The 18,701-nt window shown below is 43.6% G+C and overlaps 1 protein-coding gene across 2 annotated transcripts in view; it reads left to right on the top strand.

Moving 5' to 3' along the window:
- LOC105007879 (collagen alpha-1(XXVI) chain) overlaps positions 1 to 18,701 on the top strand; it is a 48,802-nt gene that overhangs the window by 17,930 nt on the left and 12,171 nt on the right. For both annotated transcript variants that reach the window (XM_020044833.2, XM_013133868.3), the window contains exon 4: positions 18,228 to 18,289. In XM_020044833.2, coding sequence (XP_019900392.2) covers positions 18,228 to 18,289 — 62 coding nt within the window. The remainder of the gene's footprint in view (positions 1 to 18,227; positions 18,290 to 18,701) is intronic.

The raw sequence follows: 18,701 nt of genomic DNA, 5'->3' as shown, positions 1-18,701 counted from the left end.
CGCAACTATCAGCTAATCAGAATTCTGTGCTCCTGGTTTATATATTTGCATATAGACCTGCAGCTTTGGTTATGTAATGATTTAGGAAAGAGCTAAAGGACAATGCCAGCTTTAATAACACAACTAGAACAGGCAGAAACCAACAAACCATCAGGACCACGAATACAGGCAGTCACAGCAACTCGACCAGGGCTGAACAGAACTGGGCAGACTAAACAGGGAGCTAACGAGGGCAAATTAAAAACCGGAAAAAGCAATCCTATCAAAAAGATCAGGCTACTTTCAGCAACAAGAGGCACAAATCAAACAGAACAAAACAGAACCTCTCAGATTAGCTATTGTGCACAGATTGGTGTAGGGTTCAAGACTGTAGTGAGTGGTCTTTCACAGGTGACCAGCTTTTTACATTTCATTAAGGTGAGAACGTATTTACTAAAGATTTTATATCTGCACTGCAGAATCAGTAAATAGTTATGAGAGAGCGTCTTTGTGTTCCCCATGAATTTGTGGTCCACGTGCGTGTGTAAAACAAAAAAACTGCTGGGCTATCAAAAAAATTATGACAGGTAAGATAAGATGTAGCCGTTTGCCTTTACATTGGAAATTTGCACCTTTTCAATTCTTTTTCCATTTGGTTTTTAAGCATTTTCAGTGAAGAGCCATTCAGGAGCCAAATGAACCAGCTCCTTCATGTGAAGAGAGCAAGATGAGCCAGCTCATCAAAAAGACTCAGAATGCCCATCCTTTAAAGCAGTCTTATTGACAAATTTTCAAACGTGGGAGACTTTGGTTGATAAGACATGGGCTGCCACAAGACAAAATAATACAACCCTAAATGCAATGGAGGACACATCAGTGGCTGCACAGATGGCCACCAGGGGCCTCGCAATGAAGAGCACTGCTTTAAAGACTGACACATTTATATTGATGCACTCATGCTTCTTGTAACAAAATCACAGACCTAGACCAGGCTCAATGTTAAAATGTTTTGCTACTGGCCCAGTGGCTTTGAAACTTACAGGCCCCAAAAACATTTTTACTGTCCATTCTTCTAAAAGTTGTCATTTATCAGTGTTATAACATATAACCAAATACTTTTGTTACTTAACATGTTTAAACCTTTATGAAATGCATTCTGGATATATAAAACAATATATATATATATATTTCTATCATCACATTTCTAATTATAAATATTCATTAAAAGATAACAGTCAACAAAACATTTGACTTTTAACAGAACACGCATTCTTCCCTGGGGGAACAAGGTGGACGTCTGGTCTGTCTTCTACTATGTGGTTGTAGAAGTCTTGCAATCACTCAGTGGGCACCTGTACTTAAATTCCTGACCAGTACGGTCAAGGGCCCTGAAGATGGATTGTCAGCCACCCGCTTGGCTGTCATGCAGACCAGGTGCTGTTTGCTATGGGCAGGGCTATTCAGGTATTGTTTGTAAAAGTTGTCAGTGCCTTTGTAAAATGACCCATATTTGTCCGCTCTAGCCGGGAACTTAAGACAGAGGACACTGAATGCCATTGAAGTCGAAACAGATTAAATCTTTTTTGCACTGAGGTAAAATAAATGTGCTTTTGTTTGAGCTTGTAGTTATCTTTCACTGCCTTCTTCACTTGAGTGGCTTGCACACGTTTTTAAATGTTTTATTGAAAAGCAATACCGGAAAACAATGAGTCACATCACTGCTCAACTATTGACTGGCCAACAGCATGCGCAAAGTGTTGCAAGGTAGTTATTTGTGCATGTGCCAGATTACAAAACAACTGGAGGTGGTCAAGTTTATATTGGGATAATTATTTTTTCAAAAAAAAAAATTGTTGCTAGTTTTGTTAGTCCGACTTGACTTTTTACTGTCCCAGATGGCCATCGGGCCATCGTTATTGTTGAGCCCTGAGTATCTTGCAAAGTTAGATTTGTTATTATGGTTTGTTGCATTGAAAAGGGATTTGATATTATGTTGTTTTGATTAATGAAGTTGATATTATCTGTAGTGTAAACTAATAGGGCAAACTCATTATAGTTTAATTTTGTAGATCTGCGTGGGCTTGCATTTCTTTTGTGTAGTTTAGGGTTATGCAATCTCGCACATGCGCAGCCTAGAGGGCGCATTATAAAATGTTTCGAAAAGTTCTATACAGCACTGAAGTTCAGTTTTTTTCTGTTTTGTTTTTGCCATTGTCCTTGAATGTAGCCTGTTCTGTTTAGTTTTTGTCCTTTGTTCTTGTATGTAGCTTGTCCTGTCATTAAGGTCTACACCTGTGTCTTCACCCTGTTCATTTGCTCAGTTTCATTGTGAGGTATGTTAGGACTCTACTAAGCCTGTTTCTCTGTGAACCTTTTGGATGGTCCTTATGTTTGCATAGTAGGGATATGACATTTTTGATTTAGACATTTTATTTAGCCCGGGATGATGTATTAGAATCAATGGTAAGGATGAATGAATAATGAAGGCCATTAAAAAGGGTATAAACATGAATTTGTGGAGGAAGAAAGGCTGACATTTTGCATTCAACAAAATCATATTACCCACAACAGGAAGAATCGAACCTGTGACCATGTAAACAGCAGTCTGGAATAGAAAGGTTGCACCACAGAATTCGATGCGTAGATTTGGTATTTGGTCATTTGTGCACTGTAAGGTGTTTCATTCTGGTCTGAACTTGGTCAAATGAAGCTTCGGACGTCATCGATCATGTGATATACTAAAATATCTTTCAGTTGTAGTCACATGCACATCATTTGAATAGCAGTTTTAGTCAACAAAATGCCCTTATGTTTTAATCTCATTGTAGTCCAGTCACAGTTATTGCCTCATTAACCTATAGTAGCCTAAACATATCACCATAACCAATAATGCTAATGGACATATCATAATGTTTTGCTTATAGTGTTGGTATGGCCTACATTTAGGCCTATTAATGAACATTTGTAAGCGGGCACATTATGGAAGCTTGAAATGTCCGAAATGTAATAAGCCAGTGGAAAATGTGTATTGTACGCACGTTATTGTTTCAGTTTAATTCACATGGTTGGAAATATCAGTTTGAAATGTGAACAAGGGGGGAACATAAGATTCAAAAACATTTTGATAGTTAACAACGTGTATACCCACATCTCCAGGCAATACACCACAGTCTTTGCCTGTGCTTATACACCGATCAGCCATAACATTATGACCACCTGATATTGTGTAGGTCCTACTTTTGCCGCAAAATCAGCCCTGACCCGTCGAGGCATGGACTCCACTAGACCTCTGAAGGTGTGCTGTGGTATCTGGCACCAAGACGTTAGCAGCGGATCCTTTAAGTCCTGTAAGTTGCGAGGTGGGGCCTTCATGGATCAGACTTGTTTGTCCAGCACATCCCACAGATGCTCGATTGGATTGAGATCTGGGGAATTTGGAAGCCAAGTAAATGCCTTGAACTTGTGTTCCTCAAACCATTCCTGAACCATTTTTGCTTTGTGGCTGGATGCATTATCCAACTGAAAGAGGCCAATGCCATCAGGGAATACCGTTGCCATGAAAGGGTGCACATAGTCTGCAACAATGCTCAGGTAGGTGGTATGTGTCAAAGTAACATCCACATGAATGGCAGGACCCAAGATTTCCCAGCAGGACGTTGCCCAAACATCACACTGCCTCCGTTGGCTTGCCTTCTTCCCATAATGCATCCTGGTGCCATGTGTTCTCCAGGTAAGCGATGCACACGCACCCGGCCATCCACGTGATGCAAAAGAAAACATGATTCATCAGACCATACCGCCTTCTTCCATTGCTCCATGGTCCAGTTCTGATGCTCAGGTGCCCATTGTAGGCGCTTTCGGCCACATGGGCCATCCTTCGCGAGAACCTCTCTTTCCAAAATCCTCCTTTCCAACTATGGTAGTTAAATAAGATTATTTTCACAAAGATAATTTCATCTAGTCTTGTTTTTGTCAACCAAAAAGAAAACTGTTTCTATTCAGTCAGATATTGTGTCGTCAATTGCCAACGGAAAATAGGTATTTAATTAATATCTTCGTCACTGTTTTTGTAGACAAAAGGAACACTGTCATACACACACTCTCCATTGTTGCTCTCTTTTATGACTCTCTTGACTAATTTACTCTTTCAAATATTTCTCTATAATTTCCATTTGCATGCTTGTCTCAAACTCCTACTGACAACCCTCAAATTCACCGGATTTCATAAACCTATTATGCACGCAGTTTGAAAACAGCCATTCCTAAAATGAAACCTGTTGGGCCTGGTTGGAACTCAAAGGTGATTTTGTGATGTCCGAAGCTTCAAACGTCATTGGTCACGTGATGTTGTACTTTGAAACAAGCTTCTGGTATACTGCATGGAAACAGTAGAACTGGGAAAACCAAACAGTGCTTTGGAGCTTTGCGTTAATTCGTCCTATCCCTAGTACCGAGCTCTCCAGCCTTTTTCCTGCCAACCATTGTTAGTCTCGTCCCTGCCTGTACTTTTGCTTGATCTACTTTTGCTGTTATCAACCTTGTCGGTTACTGACCACGGGTTTGGCCTGTTCCTGCCCCTTTGAATCAACCTCCGCGCTGGGAACCACACCACCTGCCTCTGTGTCATGTTCCTACAAGCACTTTTCAGGTTCTGCTGTTCTTGATTGAACTATTCTACAGTATACATTTGCATCTAAAAAATAATGAATATCATGAACACATTCATATGTTCTAGATTCATTGCACATAAAGTGAAACATTTCAAGGCTTTTTTGTTTCAATCTTGATGATTACGGCTTACAGCTCATGAAAAAAAAAAATAATAATAATTATAAAACAGAAATGTTGACCTGAGAAGGGCTTTCATCAGCAAATTAACTCAAAACACCTGCAAAAGTTCCTTAGTATGTTAATTTATGCACTCAATACTTGGTCAGTGCTCCTTTTACTACATCAATGTGGCATGGCATGGAGTCGATCAGCCTGTGGCACTGCTCAGGTGTTATGGAAGCTCAGGTTGCTTTGATAGAGGCCTTCAGCTCATTTGTGTTGTTGGGTCTGGTGTATCTCATTTTCCTCTTGACAATACCCCATAGGTATAGCTTGTTAAGTAAATGCACTTATTAGGACATTGGGCAGTATATTGCTTTGATATGGATCCAATGACATTGTGGGACTTATGCTATGTTTAACATACTGTAACCAAAATAGCAATTTGTACAATGAAATATACATTTGTGCTGCATTTTAAAGTAAGGAAATATAATCATAAAAACATAAAATGCCACTTCCACCATGTGTTTCTATTGCAGCTGGATTATAGGTCCCAGGTAAGATGGCTGCCAAATTGCTACATTCTGATGTATAGTGTCTTTATGACATCAGCCAGTCTAATGTTCTAAGTCTGCCATGCTAGAGAATATAGGAATCATGGAACACTGCAAGGTAATCCACTGATAATGCCAGTAACATATTGTCTGACTAAGAGATATGCCTGCAACCTGTAAGTTCCACTGACCTTGATGATGTTCACTTCCCCCAGTATTACACATGTTTGCTCACAGACACACTGCTGCTCACCATCAAAGCCATTTCCAAAGCCTGCAACCAGCCACTGTCAAGGTAGAGCTCTCAACAGAAAATGACGTGCTCATTTCTCAGTGTGGACAAAGAAAACCTAGACACACTGTCTGTCACCAAGCTATCCATGCATAGACTTGACGTCCTTACTGATGCTGTGCACTGCCCAAACCGCTTTAAGGTTTACACAGATTGTGTGCAAGGGGCTGACAAGCCAGCTACAGTAGGAGGACTGACAAAACATCTCAACAATGGCTCTACCAGGTACAATTGATTGGTTCAAAAACCCCTTAATGAAGAAAAAAATCATGTGTTCTGTGACGTCGCCCGGCATGGCGCAGCCGGGGCCCCACCCTGGAGCCAGGCCCGGGGTTGGGGCTCGTTCGCGAGCGCCTGGTGGCCGGGCCTTTCCCCATGGGGCCCGGCCGGGCCCAGCCCGAACGAGCGACATGGGGCCGCCCTCCCGTGGGCTCACCACCCACAGGAGGGACCATAAGGGGCCGGTGCAGAGAGGATCGGGCGGCAGTCGAAGGCGGGGTCCTAGACAACCCGATCCCCGGACACGGAAACTAGCTCTAGGGACGTGGAATGTCACCTCGCAGGCGGGGAAGGAGCCTGAGTTAGTGCGTGAGGTTGAGAGGTTCCGACTAGAGGTAGTCGGGATCACCTCTACGCACGGCTTGGGCTCTGGAACCACACTCCTTGAGAGAGGATGGACTCTTCACCACTCTGGAGTTGGCCATGGTGAGAGGCGGCGGGCTGGTGTGGGTTTGCTTATAGCTCCCCAGCTCTGCCGCCATGTGTTGGAGTTTACCCCGGTGAACGAGAGGGTCGTTTCCCTGCGCCTACGGGTCGGGGATAGGTCTCTCACTGTTGTTTGTGCCTATGGGCCGAACGGCAGTGCAGAGTACCCGACCTTCTTGGAGTCTCTGGGAGGGGTGCTGGAAAGTGCTCCGACTGGGGACTCTATCGTTCTACTGGGGGACTTCAACGCCCACGTGGGCAACGACAGTGACCCCTGGAGGGGCGTGATTGGGAGGAACGGCCCCCCTGATCTGAACCCGAGCGGTGTTCAGTTATTGGACTTCTGTGCTAGTCACAGTTTGTCCATTACGAACACCATGTTCAAGCATAAGGGTGTCCATCAGTGCACGTGGCACCAGGACACCCTAGGCCGCAGGTCGATGATCGACTTTGTTGTCGTTTCATCTGACCTGCGGCCACATTTCTTGGACACTCGGGTGAAGAGAGGGGTGGAGCTGTCAACTGATCACCACCTGGTTGTGAGTTGGATCCGATGGCGGGGGAGGAAGCTGGACAGACTCGGCAGGCCCAAGCGTACTGTAAGGGTCTGCTGGGAACGTCTGGCCGAGTCTCCTGTCAGAGAGATCTTTAACTCCCACCTCCGGCAGAGCTTTGACTGGATCCCGAGGGAGGCTGGAGATATTGAGTCCGAGTGGACCATGTTCTCCACCGCCATTGTCGAAGCGGCCGCTCGGAGCTGTGGCCGTAAGGTCTCTGGTGCCTGTCGAGGCGGCAATCCCCGAACCCGGTGGTGGACACCGGAAGTAAGGGATGCTGTCAAGCTGAAGAAGGAGTCCTATCAGGCCTGGTTGGCTTGTGGGACTCCAGAGGCAGCTGACGGGTACCGACAGGCCAAGCGGACTGCAGCCCGGGTGGTTGTGGAGGCAAAAACTCGGGCCTGGGAGGAGTTCGGTGAGGCCATGGAGAAGGACTATCGGCTGGCCTCGAAGAGATTCTGGCAAACCATCCGGCGCCTCAGGAGAGGGAAACAGTGCCCTACCAACGCTGTTTACAGTAGAGGTGGGCAGCTGTTGACCTCAACTGGGGATGTCGTCGGGCGGTGGAAGGAGTACTTCGAGGATCTCCTCAATCCCGCCGTCACGTCTTCCATTGAGGAAGCAGAGGATGAGGGCTCAGAGGTGGACTCGTCCATCACCCGGGCTGAAGTCACCGAGGTGGTTAAGAAACTCCTCGGTGGCAAGGCACCGGGGGTGGATGAGATCCGCCCTGAGTACCTCAAGTCTCTGGATGTTGTGGGGCTGTCTTGGTTGACACGCCTGTGCAACATCGCGTGGCAGTCGGGGACAGTGCCTCTGGGATGGCAGACTGGGGTGGTGGTCCCTCTTTTTAAGAAGGGGGACCGGAGGGTGTGTTCCAACTATAGGGGGATCACACTTCTCAGCCTCCCCGGGAAAGTCTATGCCAGGGTTCTGGAGAGGAGAATACGGCCGATAGTAGAACCTCGGATTCAGGAGGAACAGTGTGGTTTTCGTCCAGGCCGTGGAACACTGGACCAGCTCTATACCCTCTACAGGGTGATGGAGGGTTCATGGGAGTTTGCCCAACCAGTCCACATGTGTTTTGTGGATTTGGAGAAGGCATTCGACTGTGTCCCACGCGGCATCCTGTGGAGAGTGCTTCGGGAATATGGGGTCCTGGGTCCTTTGCTAAGGGCTGTCAGGTCCCTGTACGACCGAAGCAGGAGCTTGGTCCGCATTGCCGGCAGTAAGTCAGACTTGTTCCCTGTGCATGTTGGACTCCGGCAGGGCTGCCCTTTGTCACCGGTTCTGTTCGTAATTTTTATGGACAGAATTTCTAGGCGCAGCCAGGGGCCGGAGGGTGTCAGGTTTGGGGACCACACGATTTCGTCTCTGCTCTTTGCGGATGATGTTGTCGTGTTGGCCCCTTCAAGCCAGGACCTTCAGCATACACTTGGAAGGTTTGCAGCCGAGTGTGGAGCGGTGGGGATGAAAATCAGTACCTCCAAATCCGAGGCCATGGTCCTCAGTCGGAAAAGGGTGGCTTGCCCACTTCAGGTTGGTGGAGAGTGCCTGCCTCAAGTGGAGGAGTTTAAGTATCTAGGGGTCCTGTTCACGAGTGAGGGAAGGAAGGAACGGGAGATTGACAGACGGATCGGTGCAGCTTCTGCAGTAATGCGGTCGATGTATCGGTCTGTCGTGGTGAAGAAAGAGCTGAGCCGCAAGGCGAAGCTCTCGATTTACCGGTCAATCTACGTTCCTACTCTCACCTATGGTCATGAGCTTTGGGTCATGACCGAAAGGACAAGATCCCGGATACAGGCGGCCGAAATGAGCTTTCTCCGCAGGGTGGCTGGGCGATCCCTTAGAGATAGGGTGAGAAGCTCGGTCACCCGGGAGGAGCTCAGAGTAGAGCCGCTGCTCCTCCACATCGAGAGGGGTCAGCTGAGGTGGCTTGGGCATCTGTTTCGGATGCCTCCGGAACGCCTTCCTGGGAAGGTGTTCCGGTCCCGTCCCACCGGGAAGAGACCCCGGGGAAGACCTAGGACACGCTGGAGGGACTATGTCTCCAGGCTGGCCTGGGAACGCCTCGGTGTCCCCCCGGAAGAGCTGGAGGAAGTGTCTGGGGAGAGGGAAGTCTGGGCATCCCTGCTTAGACTGCTGCCCCCGCGACCCGGCCCCGGATAAGCGGAAGATGATGCTATGCTATGCTAGGTACAATTTAAAACATGTCAAAAGCCTGAAAGATGCCGTTAACATGCAAGTGCCTTATGTTTATGAGTGGATGAAACCATTCCCAGATTGACCCAGTCTTGGGGTATTCAGGTCTGGCTAGGAGGCTGGTCAGTCAAGCACAGTAATACCATGGGCCGCAAACCAGTTTACAGTCATTTTGGCACTGTGGGCAGGTACCAAGTCCTGCTGGAAAAGGAAATCAGCATCTCCATTGTCAACAGATTGAAGCATGAAGTGCTCTTAAATCTCCTAGTAGATGGCTGCATTGACTCTGGACTTGATAAAACACAGTGGACCAAAACCAGCAGATGACATGGCACCCCAAATCATCACTGAATGTGGAAACTTCACACTGGACTTCAAGCAACTTGGATTCTGTGCCTCTCCACTCTTCCTCCAGACTCTGGGACCTTGATTTCCAAAAACAATGCAAAATGTACTTTCATCTGAAGAGAGGACTTTGGACCACTGAGCAGCGGTTCAGTTATTTTTCTCCTTCGCCCAGGTATGACGCTTCTTTGGTTCAGGTGTGACTTGACATTAGGAACACAACACTTGTATCTCATTTCCTGGACACATCTGTGCGTTGTGGCTTTTGATGACACTGACTCCACCCTCAGACAACTCCTTGTGAAGTTCCCCCAAGTTCTTGAATCAGCTTTGTTTGACAATCCTCTCAAGGCTGCGGTCATCCCTGTTGCTTGCACCTTTTACTACCTTCCCCATGATTGTAGTTGTGTGTACTGAAGGCTCAGGGATTTAATTAGCTGATTAGAGCTTCTCTCAGGTCGATATTTCTGTATTGTAATTTTCTTCATTCTAATATTTTGAGATACTGGATTTTTGATTTCCATGAGCTGTAAGTTGTAATCATCAAATTGAAACAAAAAAGGCTTAAAATATTCTACTTTATGTGTAATGAATCTAGAATATATGAAATTGTCACTTTATGATTTGAATTACGGGAAAAATGAACTTATCCATGATATTCTAATTTTTTGAGATGCACCTGTATAGCTGCATAAAGGTTTTCCACTATGGTTACAAGCCTAGTAACCTCTATCTGGTTCTATTGGTTGTTGTTGAGTGTATTCAGTATTCCCTGTGTATGTCATAGAATCCACAAAGCATGTGTTCATAGCCTTCTACATTACCGCACGTCTGTGTGTCCTACTGAGTTGGGCATCTATTTGAACACTCAGTAGTGTCCTGGCCCAGATGTGTGGTTGTTTTTGGCTTTGGAGTGGTCTGGATGGTGAACTGATGAACCGCTGCATTCTCAGAGCATGAGAGAAAGAAAGAGAATGACAGATATTATAACCGAGACTACCTAATATTCCATGGGCACCTTTCATATACTGGTTTGGGCACGGAGCATTTAGCACCACCCACTTATGATGCTATCAAGGGCAGACCAGATGCCGGCACTGGGTAAACACAGCAACGGCTGTTGGGAAATGGCCAACCCTTATTGGCTGTGGCAAAACAGCCAATAGACACATTCCGGTCATCTATCCAAGTATCTTTGGAAAGGGATAGCGTTCTCCTTCCTGGGTCTGTCTTCTTAGCAATGACGGTCCACTGGTCTTCTACTGTACAACGCAGCTACAAGCTAACACCAATTTAGTTTCTTACATTTCAGTCAAACATTTGTCTACTTTCCTTGATACATTACAGTCCATATGTTTTTGGAAAGTGACACAAGTTTTATTGTTTTGGCGCTGTACTCCAACCCATTGGATTTGAAATGAAACCACAACTTAAAGTGCAGACTGTCAGTTTTCATTTGGTGAAAACATACAGGTATTTCACAATATGTGATGTATTTGTACAAATAAACTTAATCATAAATAAAGTTGTCTTCAGTCTTGAAACATACATGTATGCTCAATTGGATTTTGGTCAGGTGATTGACTTGACCAGTCAATAGCATTACACATTTTGGCCCCAGTTAACTCCTTGGTTTCTGAGTAGACGTGAGTTTATCTAAGCAGACAAGAGTTTTGGTCATCTACTGTCGCGGTCGTTCTTCATCTACCAGGTCATTTGCAATTGCTGAGCTTTATCCTTCTTAATATACCAAAAGGTTGGTTTTGGCATTCCTAATGTTTTGGCTATGTCTCTGATTCATAATGATTCATCTGCATCCTGATGGCCAACTTTGCATTGACATTTCTTTGGTCCTTCTGTTGTTAGACACCAGCAACCAACTCCAAATGCAAAGCTTAGAATCCAGACAGACATAGGCATTGACAGCTCCCTTTTTCATGCACTAATTACACAAACAAACACACCTGCCTAATAAGAGACAGCTGTGAAGCCAAACTGGATGAAAATACCCTTAAATTAAATCTGACAGTCTGTACTTCAACCCCATTATCATTGTATACTTTTAAGAGCCAAAACCAAACAAATATGTGACTGTCCAAATACTTAAGGACTGTACTGTATATTCCTAGAAAACCGGGATTGTGACAATAGTAAAATTGGTATTCAGGCCTTTTTCATTGTTCATGACGTCACCATCCGAAAGACACTGGGCAGAAATGAGATTCACGGCAGAGTTGTTTTTCTGCATTGGGACCTGGACAACTTGTCATCATTGAAGTAGCCATGAATTCTGCTTTGTGTTAGAGAATTTTACGGGACAATGTCAGGCCTTTCTGCCTTGAGCTGAAGCCCATTAATGTCACTGGGTTGAAGCAGTTCTTCATTGAGGACTAGGTCAAAATCCCTCCACGGTGCTATGAAAGACAGACAGATAAGTAAAAACTGATGTAACCAGTTTTTAAGTTTCAATTGGTGATTACTTTTTGACAGGGCCTGGCTAGTAGGCTTTTATGATCTCAAAATATTTAGATATATTTTTATTAAAAATAAAAAAATTGCCCCTGATCTAGTTATCTGTAATTCTGGTCATGCATTAAAGCCCTCAAAAAATACTATGATATCATTGATTAAGAAACGCAAATGTTTCATTCAAGCAGCAGGGCAATCACCTCTGTGTTGGCAATCACAGAGGTCAGACGTTTCTTGTAGTTGGCCACCAGGTTTGCACACATCTCAGGAGGGATTTTGTCCCACTCCTCTTTGCAGATCTTCTCCAAGTCATTAAGGTTTCAAGGCTGATGTTTGGCATCTTGAACCTTCAGCTCCCTCCACAGATTTTCTATGGGATTAAGGTCTGGAGACTGGCTAGCCCACTCCAGGACCTTAATGTGCTTCTTCTTGAGCCACTACTTTGTTGCCTTGGCTGTGTGTTTTGGGTAATTGTCATGCTGGAATACCCATCCACGACCCATTTTCGATGCCCTGGCTGAGGGAAGGAGGTTCTCACCCAAGACTTGAAGGTACATGGCCCCGTCCATCGTTCCTTTGATGCGTTGAAGTTGTTCTGTCCCCTTAGCAGAAAAACACCCCCAAAGCATAATGTTTCCAACTCCATGTTTGAAAGGTGGGGATGGTGTTCTTGGGGTCATAGGCATTCCTCCCCCTCCAAACACGGCAAGTTACTCAACTTGATGCCAAAGAGCTTGATTTTGGTCTCATGTGACCACAACACTTTCACCCATTTCTCCTCTGAATCAATCAGATGTTCATTGGCAAACTTCAGACCGGCCTGTACATGTGCTTTCTTGAGCAGGGGGACCTTGCGGGCGCTGCAGGATTTCAGTTTTCTTGGTGACAATGGTCCCAGCTGCCTTGAGATCATTGACAAGTTTCTCCTGTGTAGTTCTGGGCTGATTCCTCATCGTTCTCATGATCATTGCAACTCCATGAGGTGAGATCTTGCATGGAGCTCCAGACCGAGGGAGATTGAAAGTTCTTTTGTGTTTCTTCCATTTGCGAATAATCGCACCAGTTGCTGTCACCTTCTCACCGAACTGCTTGGCGATGGTCTTGTAGCCCATTCCAGCCTTGTGTAGTTCTACAATCTTGTCCCTGACATCCTTGGACAGCTCTTTGGTCTTGGCCATGATGGAGAGTTTGGAATCTGATTGCTTCTGTGGACAGGTGTCTTTTATACAAGTAATAAACTGAGATTAGGAGCATTCCCTTTAAGAGTGTGCTCTTAAAATCTATTTATAACATTTCTGAAATGTTTTTCTGGATTTTTTTGTTGTTATTCTCTCACTGTTCAAATAAACCTACCTTTAAAATTATAGACTGATCATTTCTTTGTCAATGGGTAAATGTACAAATAAATGATTTGTTCCCTCTCTGTATGATCACTATCCTTAGATATATATTATTTTGCATGATCAGTCATAATTTCAAAATCAATTAAGTGTAGGCACCTAGAATGCACATTGAAATGTTCTTTGTGGGGGGGGGATAATTATAAGGTTATTGTAATATTAAGGTATTGATTTTCGTTAACTCAGGTTCCCTTTGGTACAGTATTATAAAAATGTAGTTGGGTTCTGAAGATCTTATTAACATTCACTGCAGAAAATATGCAAAAAATTATCAGATGGGCAAAAACATTTTCATGGCACTATATATCTGTTGTCCCAAGTGATGCGAAGCAAGAACTTATTTTATGCTACAAGAAATGCTTACAGAGAAAATACTTTCCACAGCTATGTGTGAGGTATGCTCTGGTAGTGGGGGTGTGTATAATGCCTTCCAGACACTGGTACCTTTTATATATAGTTCAAATGTTCTTTTACTCGTGTCTGGGTATTTAAGGATCTATGAATATCTACTACTGGTGGACTATATTTTGATAAGATGGATGTATTCAGTCTAAATGACCTGTAAATGCACAGACATTATACACATGCACAGTCATTTCTAGAGTGTATGAGAGCACATTGATTCAAAAAATAAATTGTATCAAGGCCCATGTGCTTGTTGAACCCCATTGGACTGCACAATCATTTTACTGATAATGCTAGCCTACTTTTACTGATGTACGCAAGCTGTAGGCATTCCTAAACTTTAGTTTTGTAAGGCTTTGCCGGACCGTGTCTCTTACTGACTGACTGACTAACTGAATACCCCTTGTTAAATAGCGTAGTGGTTAGAGAAGCGGACTTGTGTGAACTATAGGTCCCGAGTTTGTATCTCCTCGCAGGCGAAGCGATGTATGCATTATGAATTATTTCGTATAGACGAAAACGTTGCTGGCCAAAACTGTTAGTATCTACATTATGGTAAGCCTGAAATAAAACAGTTTACGGTTATACTGCGACTGTTTCTGGTGGATTTTTTGAAATACGCATCCGTGCATGCGTTTTGGGTCAGGATAGACAAACACATTTCCTGGCTTAACATACAATAGTTACGTTATAGTAAGCCTTAACTGAAACTGTATACGGTTATATTGCGACTGTTTCTGGCATGGAAAAGTTCATCTTTAGTCTCGCTAGCAATTGCTGTGGAAAACTCCCTGCTGGACTGATAAGCCTACGTCATTCCTTTGACTCGCGCATTTGCGCACATGCGAAACTTCACCAGTTTCTTTGTAGTTCGCTGCAGACATGAGAACAGCTGCTCCTATAGTTGCACGTTATCTGTATAAAGCTTCTGTTGTGTTGCCGTGTGCGTTATTGAGAACATAAGTGCACAATCTTATGTCCATGCTGGCGTTGCATGTATCTTTGTTTGTGTAGTTAACATTATAGTATTTCTCTTTCTTATAGTTCATGATAGCATGCTCATGTCTACTGTAACGCTAGGAACTTACTGCAAATTATATCATTCAGAAACAATAGTTAGTACTTCCATTCATGGATGCATGTTAGTACAGTGTTGTATATTTGTTAACTACAGTCCTGCTGAGGATTAGTTCAGCTGTTGCATTCGCGATGGTGTTGCTGGTTTGACTGTTGAAGCGCATTTCACCGTGCCATTCGCGCCACTGGTCTATCACATGACTATTGTACCTGTATGTTGCTGTTATGTTCATTTGTGGTCATTAGTGGCCAATAGAGGTAACTGCACAATAATCTGTATTCTCTACTACATTGGATTGTGTTAATTTCCATTACTATCCAGTATTGTTTGGTTGCTTGCATAGCAATTATGTATATTGTCTATAAGTACATATACTGCAGAGTGATTGTTGCTTATTTCTCTTTAATCTATATATATATATGCATTGATTATGTACAGGTTATATTTACATATTCTATATTCTCTTATTTTACAGAAAACCACACCCACACACAAACACATACTATTGCAAGCGACAAGCACTGTATTCACCTGCTGGAATTGGATGTCAATAAATCTGTTGAATTAAAACCAAAGGTTGCAGCGACTCTCTTACCGGAGCACAAAGCCAGCTCAGGTAGCACCAGTGAATAACGCACACGGACTTCACAATTGCTGAAACCTTATGATTATTCCTAGGAAGTTAGTAGATACTAGTAAGCCTATTACTGGCTAATAATCTGTTAAAACGTCCAGTGGCAAAAGCCATACAGTTCATAGATGTTATGGTGGATGTAAACTTAAAAAGAACATAAGTCAGTTCAACACAAAAGTCAGTTCAACACAATCCTCAATGGAGTCTAGCGACTGCTGAAATGTATAATGGCGTGGCGTTGTTACAGACAGTGCCTCTCATGTGGAAGACCTAAGTTCGAATCTATTGAGAGCAACAACATTTATTCATTATTTCTGATTGATTCCACGATTCTCTCATCTTTTCACTTGATGAAAAAGTTAGTTATCGTCACCTTTATTGATAGTTACTGTATAAATGTCAAGAAAAAAGTAAGTTGTTTTGCCATGATGGAAAAAAAAAAGTTGTTATGCCATGAAATGAAATAGGTTTGGCAGACTTGCTAGCAATTGTTAAATTCTTATGACTATTCCAGTAAGTTAGTAGATACCTTATAAAGGTAAAGCTTATTACTGGCTAATACGCTGTTAAAATGGCCAGTGGCAAATTTGTGGCTATTTGTGGTAGAGGTCAACTTTGTAAGAAACGTTAGTCAGTTTAACTGTATCAATGTCATTCACAAATGGCCAATTAACTATTAAAGCGGCTAGTGGCAAAATAGGATTTGTTCAGGATATACAGATGACAACTAGCAAATGTACAGCTCTGTGTTGCAATGGTTAACAACACAACCTTTCATGAGGGAGACCTGGGTTTGAATCTCAAGATAGCAATATTTTCTATTGCAGGCTGGCTGAATTAGGCTTGCCTGGTTTCTTCACCCGAATTCATTTTGTTGCTGTTCATTCACACACTGTTGATATTTGGAGAGTTGTTTAGGTTTTGTGTTGGTACAGTTTCCAAAAGTGGATCTGTTTGTGGAGTTGCTTCAAGGAATTGGAACATTTGTTTATGTAGCTCTCTATAGATTACAGTGTAGAGCAATTTACGGTAAGGACAACTTCATATAATACTTTCCTATGAACAAACATCATTCCAAGAAAAATGAATCAAGCCAGAGTCCATATCTTTATCTTGCATCGTAATAGACTCTAACGTCCACCCTATGTGGGCTCTGCTTCCATAATGAACGCTGCATTAGCTTTTACACAACGGAAGTTGACATGTTGTTGTTGTAATTAAACCCACCCCCCTCCCAAAATGGACATCCTGCTTCCATCACACATTGGTGATGGTGTATCACTGACTCATGTTTTTAAGTAACGACTTGTCTCTGTGGCAAGGGTTTATGACTCTGTTGAGACCCCCAGTTGGATGTTGGTAAATGAAAAGAGGAAAAAAGAGGGAAGACCATATCATTTAGTGCCCTAAACCAAACCACCAGAGTTTGGTTAGAGTATATACCTCTGTTCACCTCACATGAGTAATTTCAATTGGAAGAAGTTACATGAGTTCATGTGTCGCTATGGGGCCCTCCTGAATGTACAACAAGGTTTGCAAAATCTCTCTAGGCCTGAGGGCAGCAGCTTTTCCCTTCTGGTGGCATGGAACAAATGCATCCATTGATGGGCAATGCAATTGAAGGCTTTCACCATTTTGGTGTGGTCAACTGTTGGGACAAACTATAATTAAATGATTTTGAAATTGGCTATTCAATTAAATCGAATATATTCCCATCCCTGTGGAGCAGCCATTTGAACTACTTTTTTGAACTACTGTTTGAAGTGCTTCTCCATTAGACGATAAATGGCTGAGTAGGTTGTATGTTATCTTTGTACTTTAATTAGCTTCCTTCAAATCCTCTAATCAGGGTGTGGGTGTGGGGATATTTTGTTTTTTGTTTACCAAACAACTACTGTTTCTGCGGGTAGACTTGAGTCCATGCCCGGCCAAGCGTCCAACAGGGCGTGGTCTTTCTGCCTCTAGTAAAACCCCTTGGATCAAGATGTGGGGGCGAGTTCACCAACCAATAACTAACAGTGTTACTTGCCTTTATATGTTGTAGTTTTGTGGATGTATATTTGGATATATACTTAGACCTTGAGTCAAGGCATTGAAGAGACAAAAACAACCCTCTCCACCAAAACCTTTTCTGTCCTATTTCTGTATTAACCCTAACCCTCAATCCCACAGGGAACATGTACTAGTGGAATTTAATAATTCAGTTGTCAGTTGCACACGGGGTCCAAACAAAACAATCAGAGTCGGAGCAGTGCAGAGGGCTATCACATTGTTCTGCATGAAAGCAAATAGCCTTGCTCAAGGCCAGAACAGAAGAATCCAAAGAGCTTCACCCAGTCAGCTCTTGGATTCGATGTAGCAACGTTTCACTTCACGGCCCAGTGCGCCTAACCGCTAGGCTACTTGTACCTGGCAGACAACCAGAAGTGGTTAGAGAACTGAGAAAGTGGAGAGACAGTGTTGCCAATGTCTGGGTACACAGACCTGCACAGCAAGTGGGAAGACAGAAAACAATCGTGGGTGTGTGTGTGTTGGAGAAAGAGCAAGAAAGAGGATGAGGGGTTACCCAATACTGTTTAGTCTGTCTGATCCAGTGTCTGCACAATTATATGATTTAATGAAGAAATAAAATATTTTAGAATAGCTAATAAATTCTGGGATGTTGCTTTATGGATATTGTTCTATTATATCTTTTGGCTTCCCAGTAGGGTAACAGAGTTGCTGACAGTAATCTAGTGCCAGGAGAAAACCATGGGTGTGTGTGTGTGTGTGGTGTTTGCGTGCACGGATACGTCACCTCACCTTCATCCATCTCCTCTCACCTGTCATTGCAGAGTGCATGAACTGTACTGGCTTCACTGTCATGAACCGCAGGCTGAACTTCATTGAGTCTAAGGTAAGGACAACTTTTTTACCCCGATTTTCATAATTTCTTTGGGAGTGTTGAAGATTGCGACATGTCTTTCCCTAGCCATCCATGCCAAGCAACTTTTTTTCACACTTCTTCTAACCAGGATGTTAAGAGGGCCAAAGAGTGTAAGAGAATGCTCACAAACCTAACAACATTAGTTCCATCTGGGGGAGTAAATAGAGCGAGATAAGGCCATTGAATCCCTGCTGACTATGCCTCCACCCTTAACGCTTGAACCTTGAATATGGTGGTCAACTTGGGTCTACAAAAGAGTGCCCTGGGCCACTGCACCACCCGGGAGTCATTAGTACCTTTTATTGAATGTTGTCTCAGCAGGGAACTGCAATGCTCAAGACTCTTTATCTGATTGAACATGTCAACATAGAACGCAGAACAA

Source organism: Esox lucius, chromosome 1 (genome assembly GCF_011004845.1).
Source record: "Esox lucius isolate fEsoLuc1 chromosome 1, fEsoLuc1.pri, whole genome shotgun sequence".
NCBI lineage: Eukaryota > Metazoa > Chordata > Actinopteri > Esociformes > Esocidae > Esox > Esox lucius.
The sequence above is the reverse complement of the archived record's forward strand: the minus strand, read 5'-3'. Positions and strand labels throughout refer to the sequence as shown.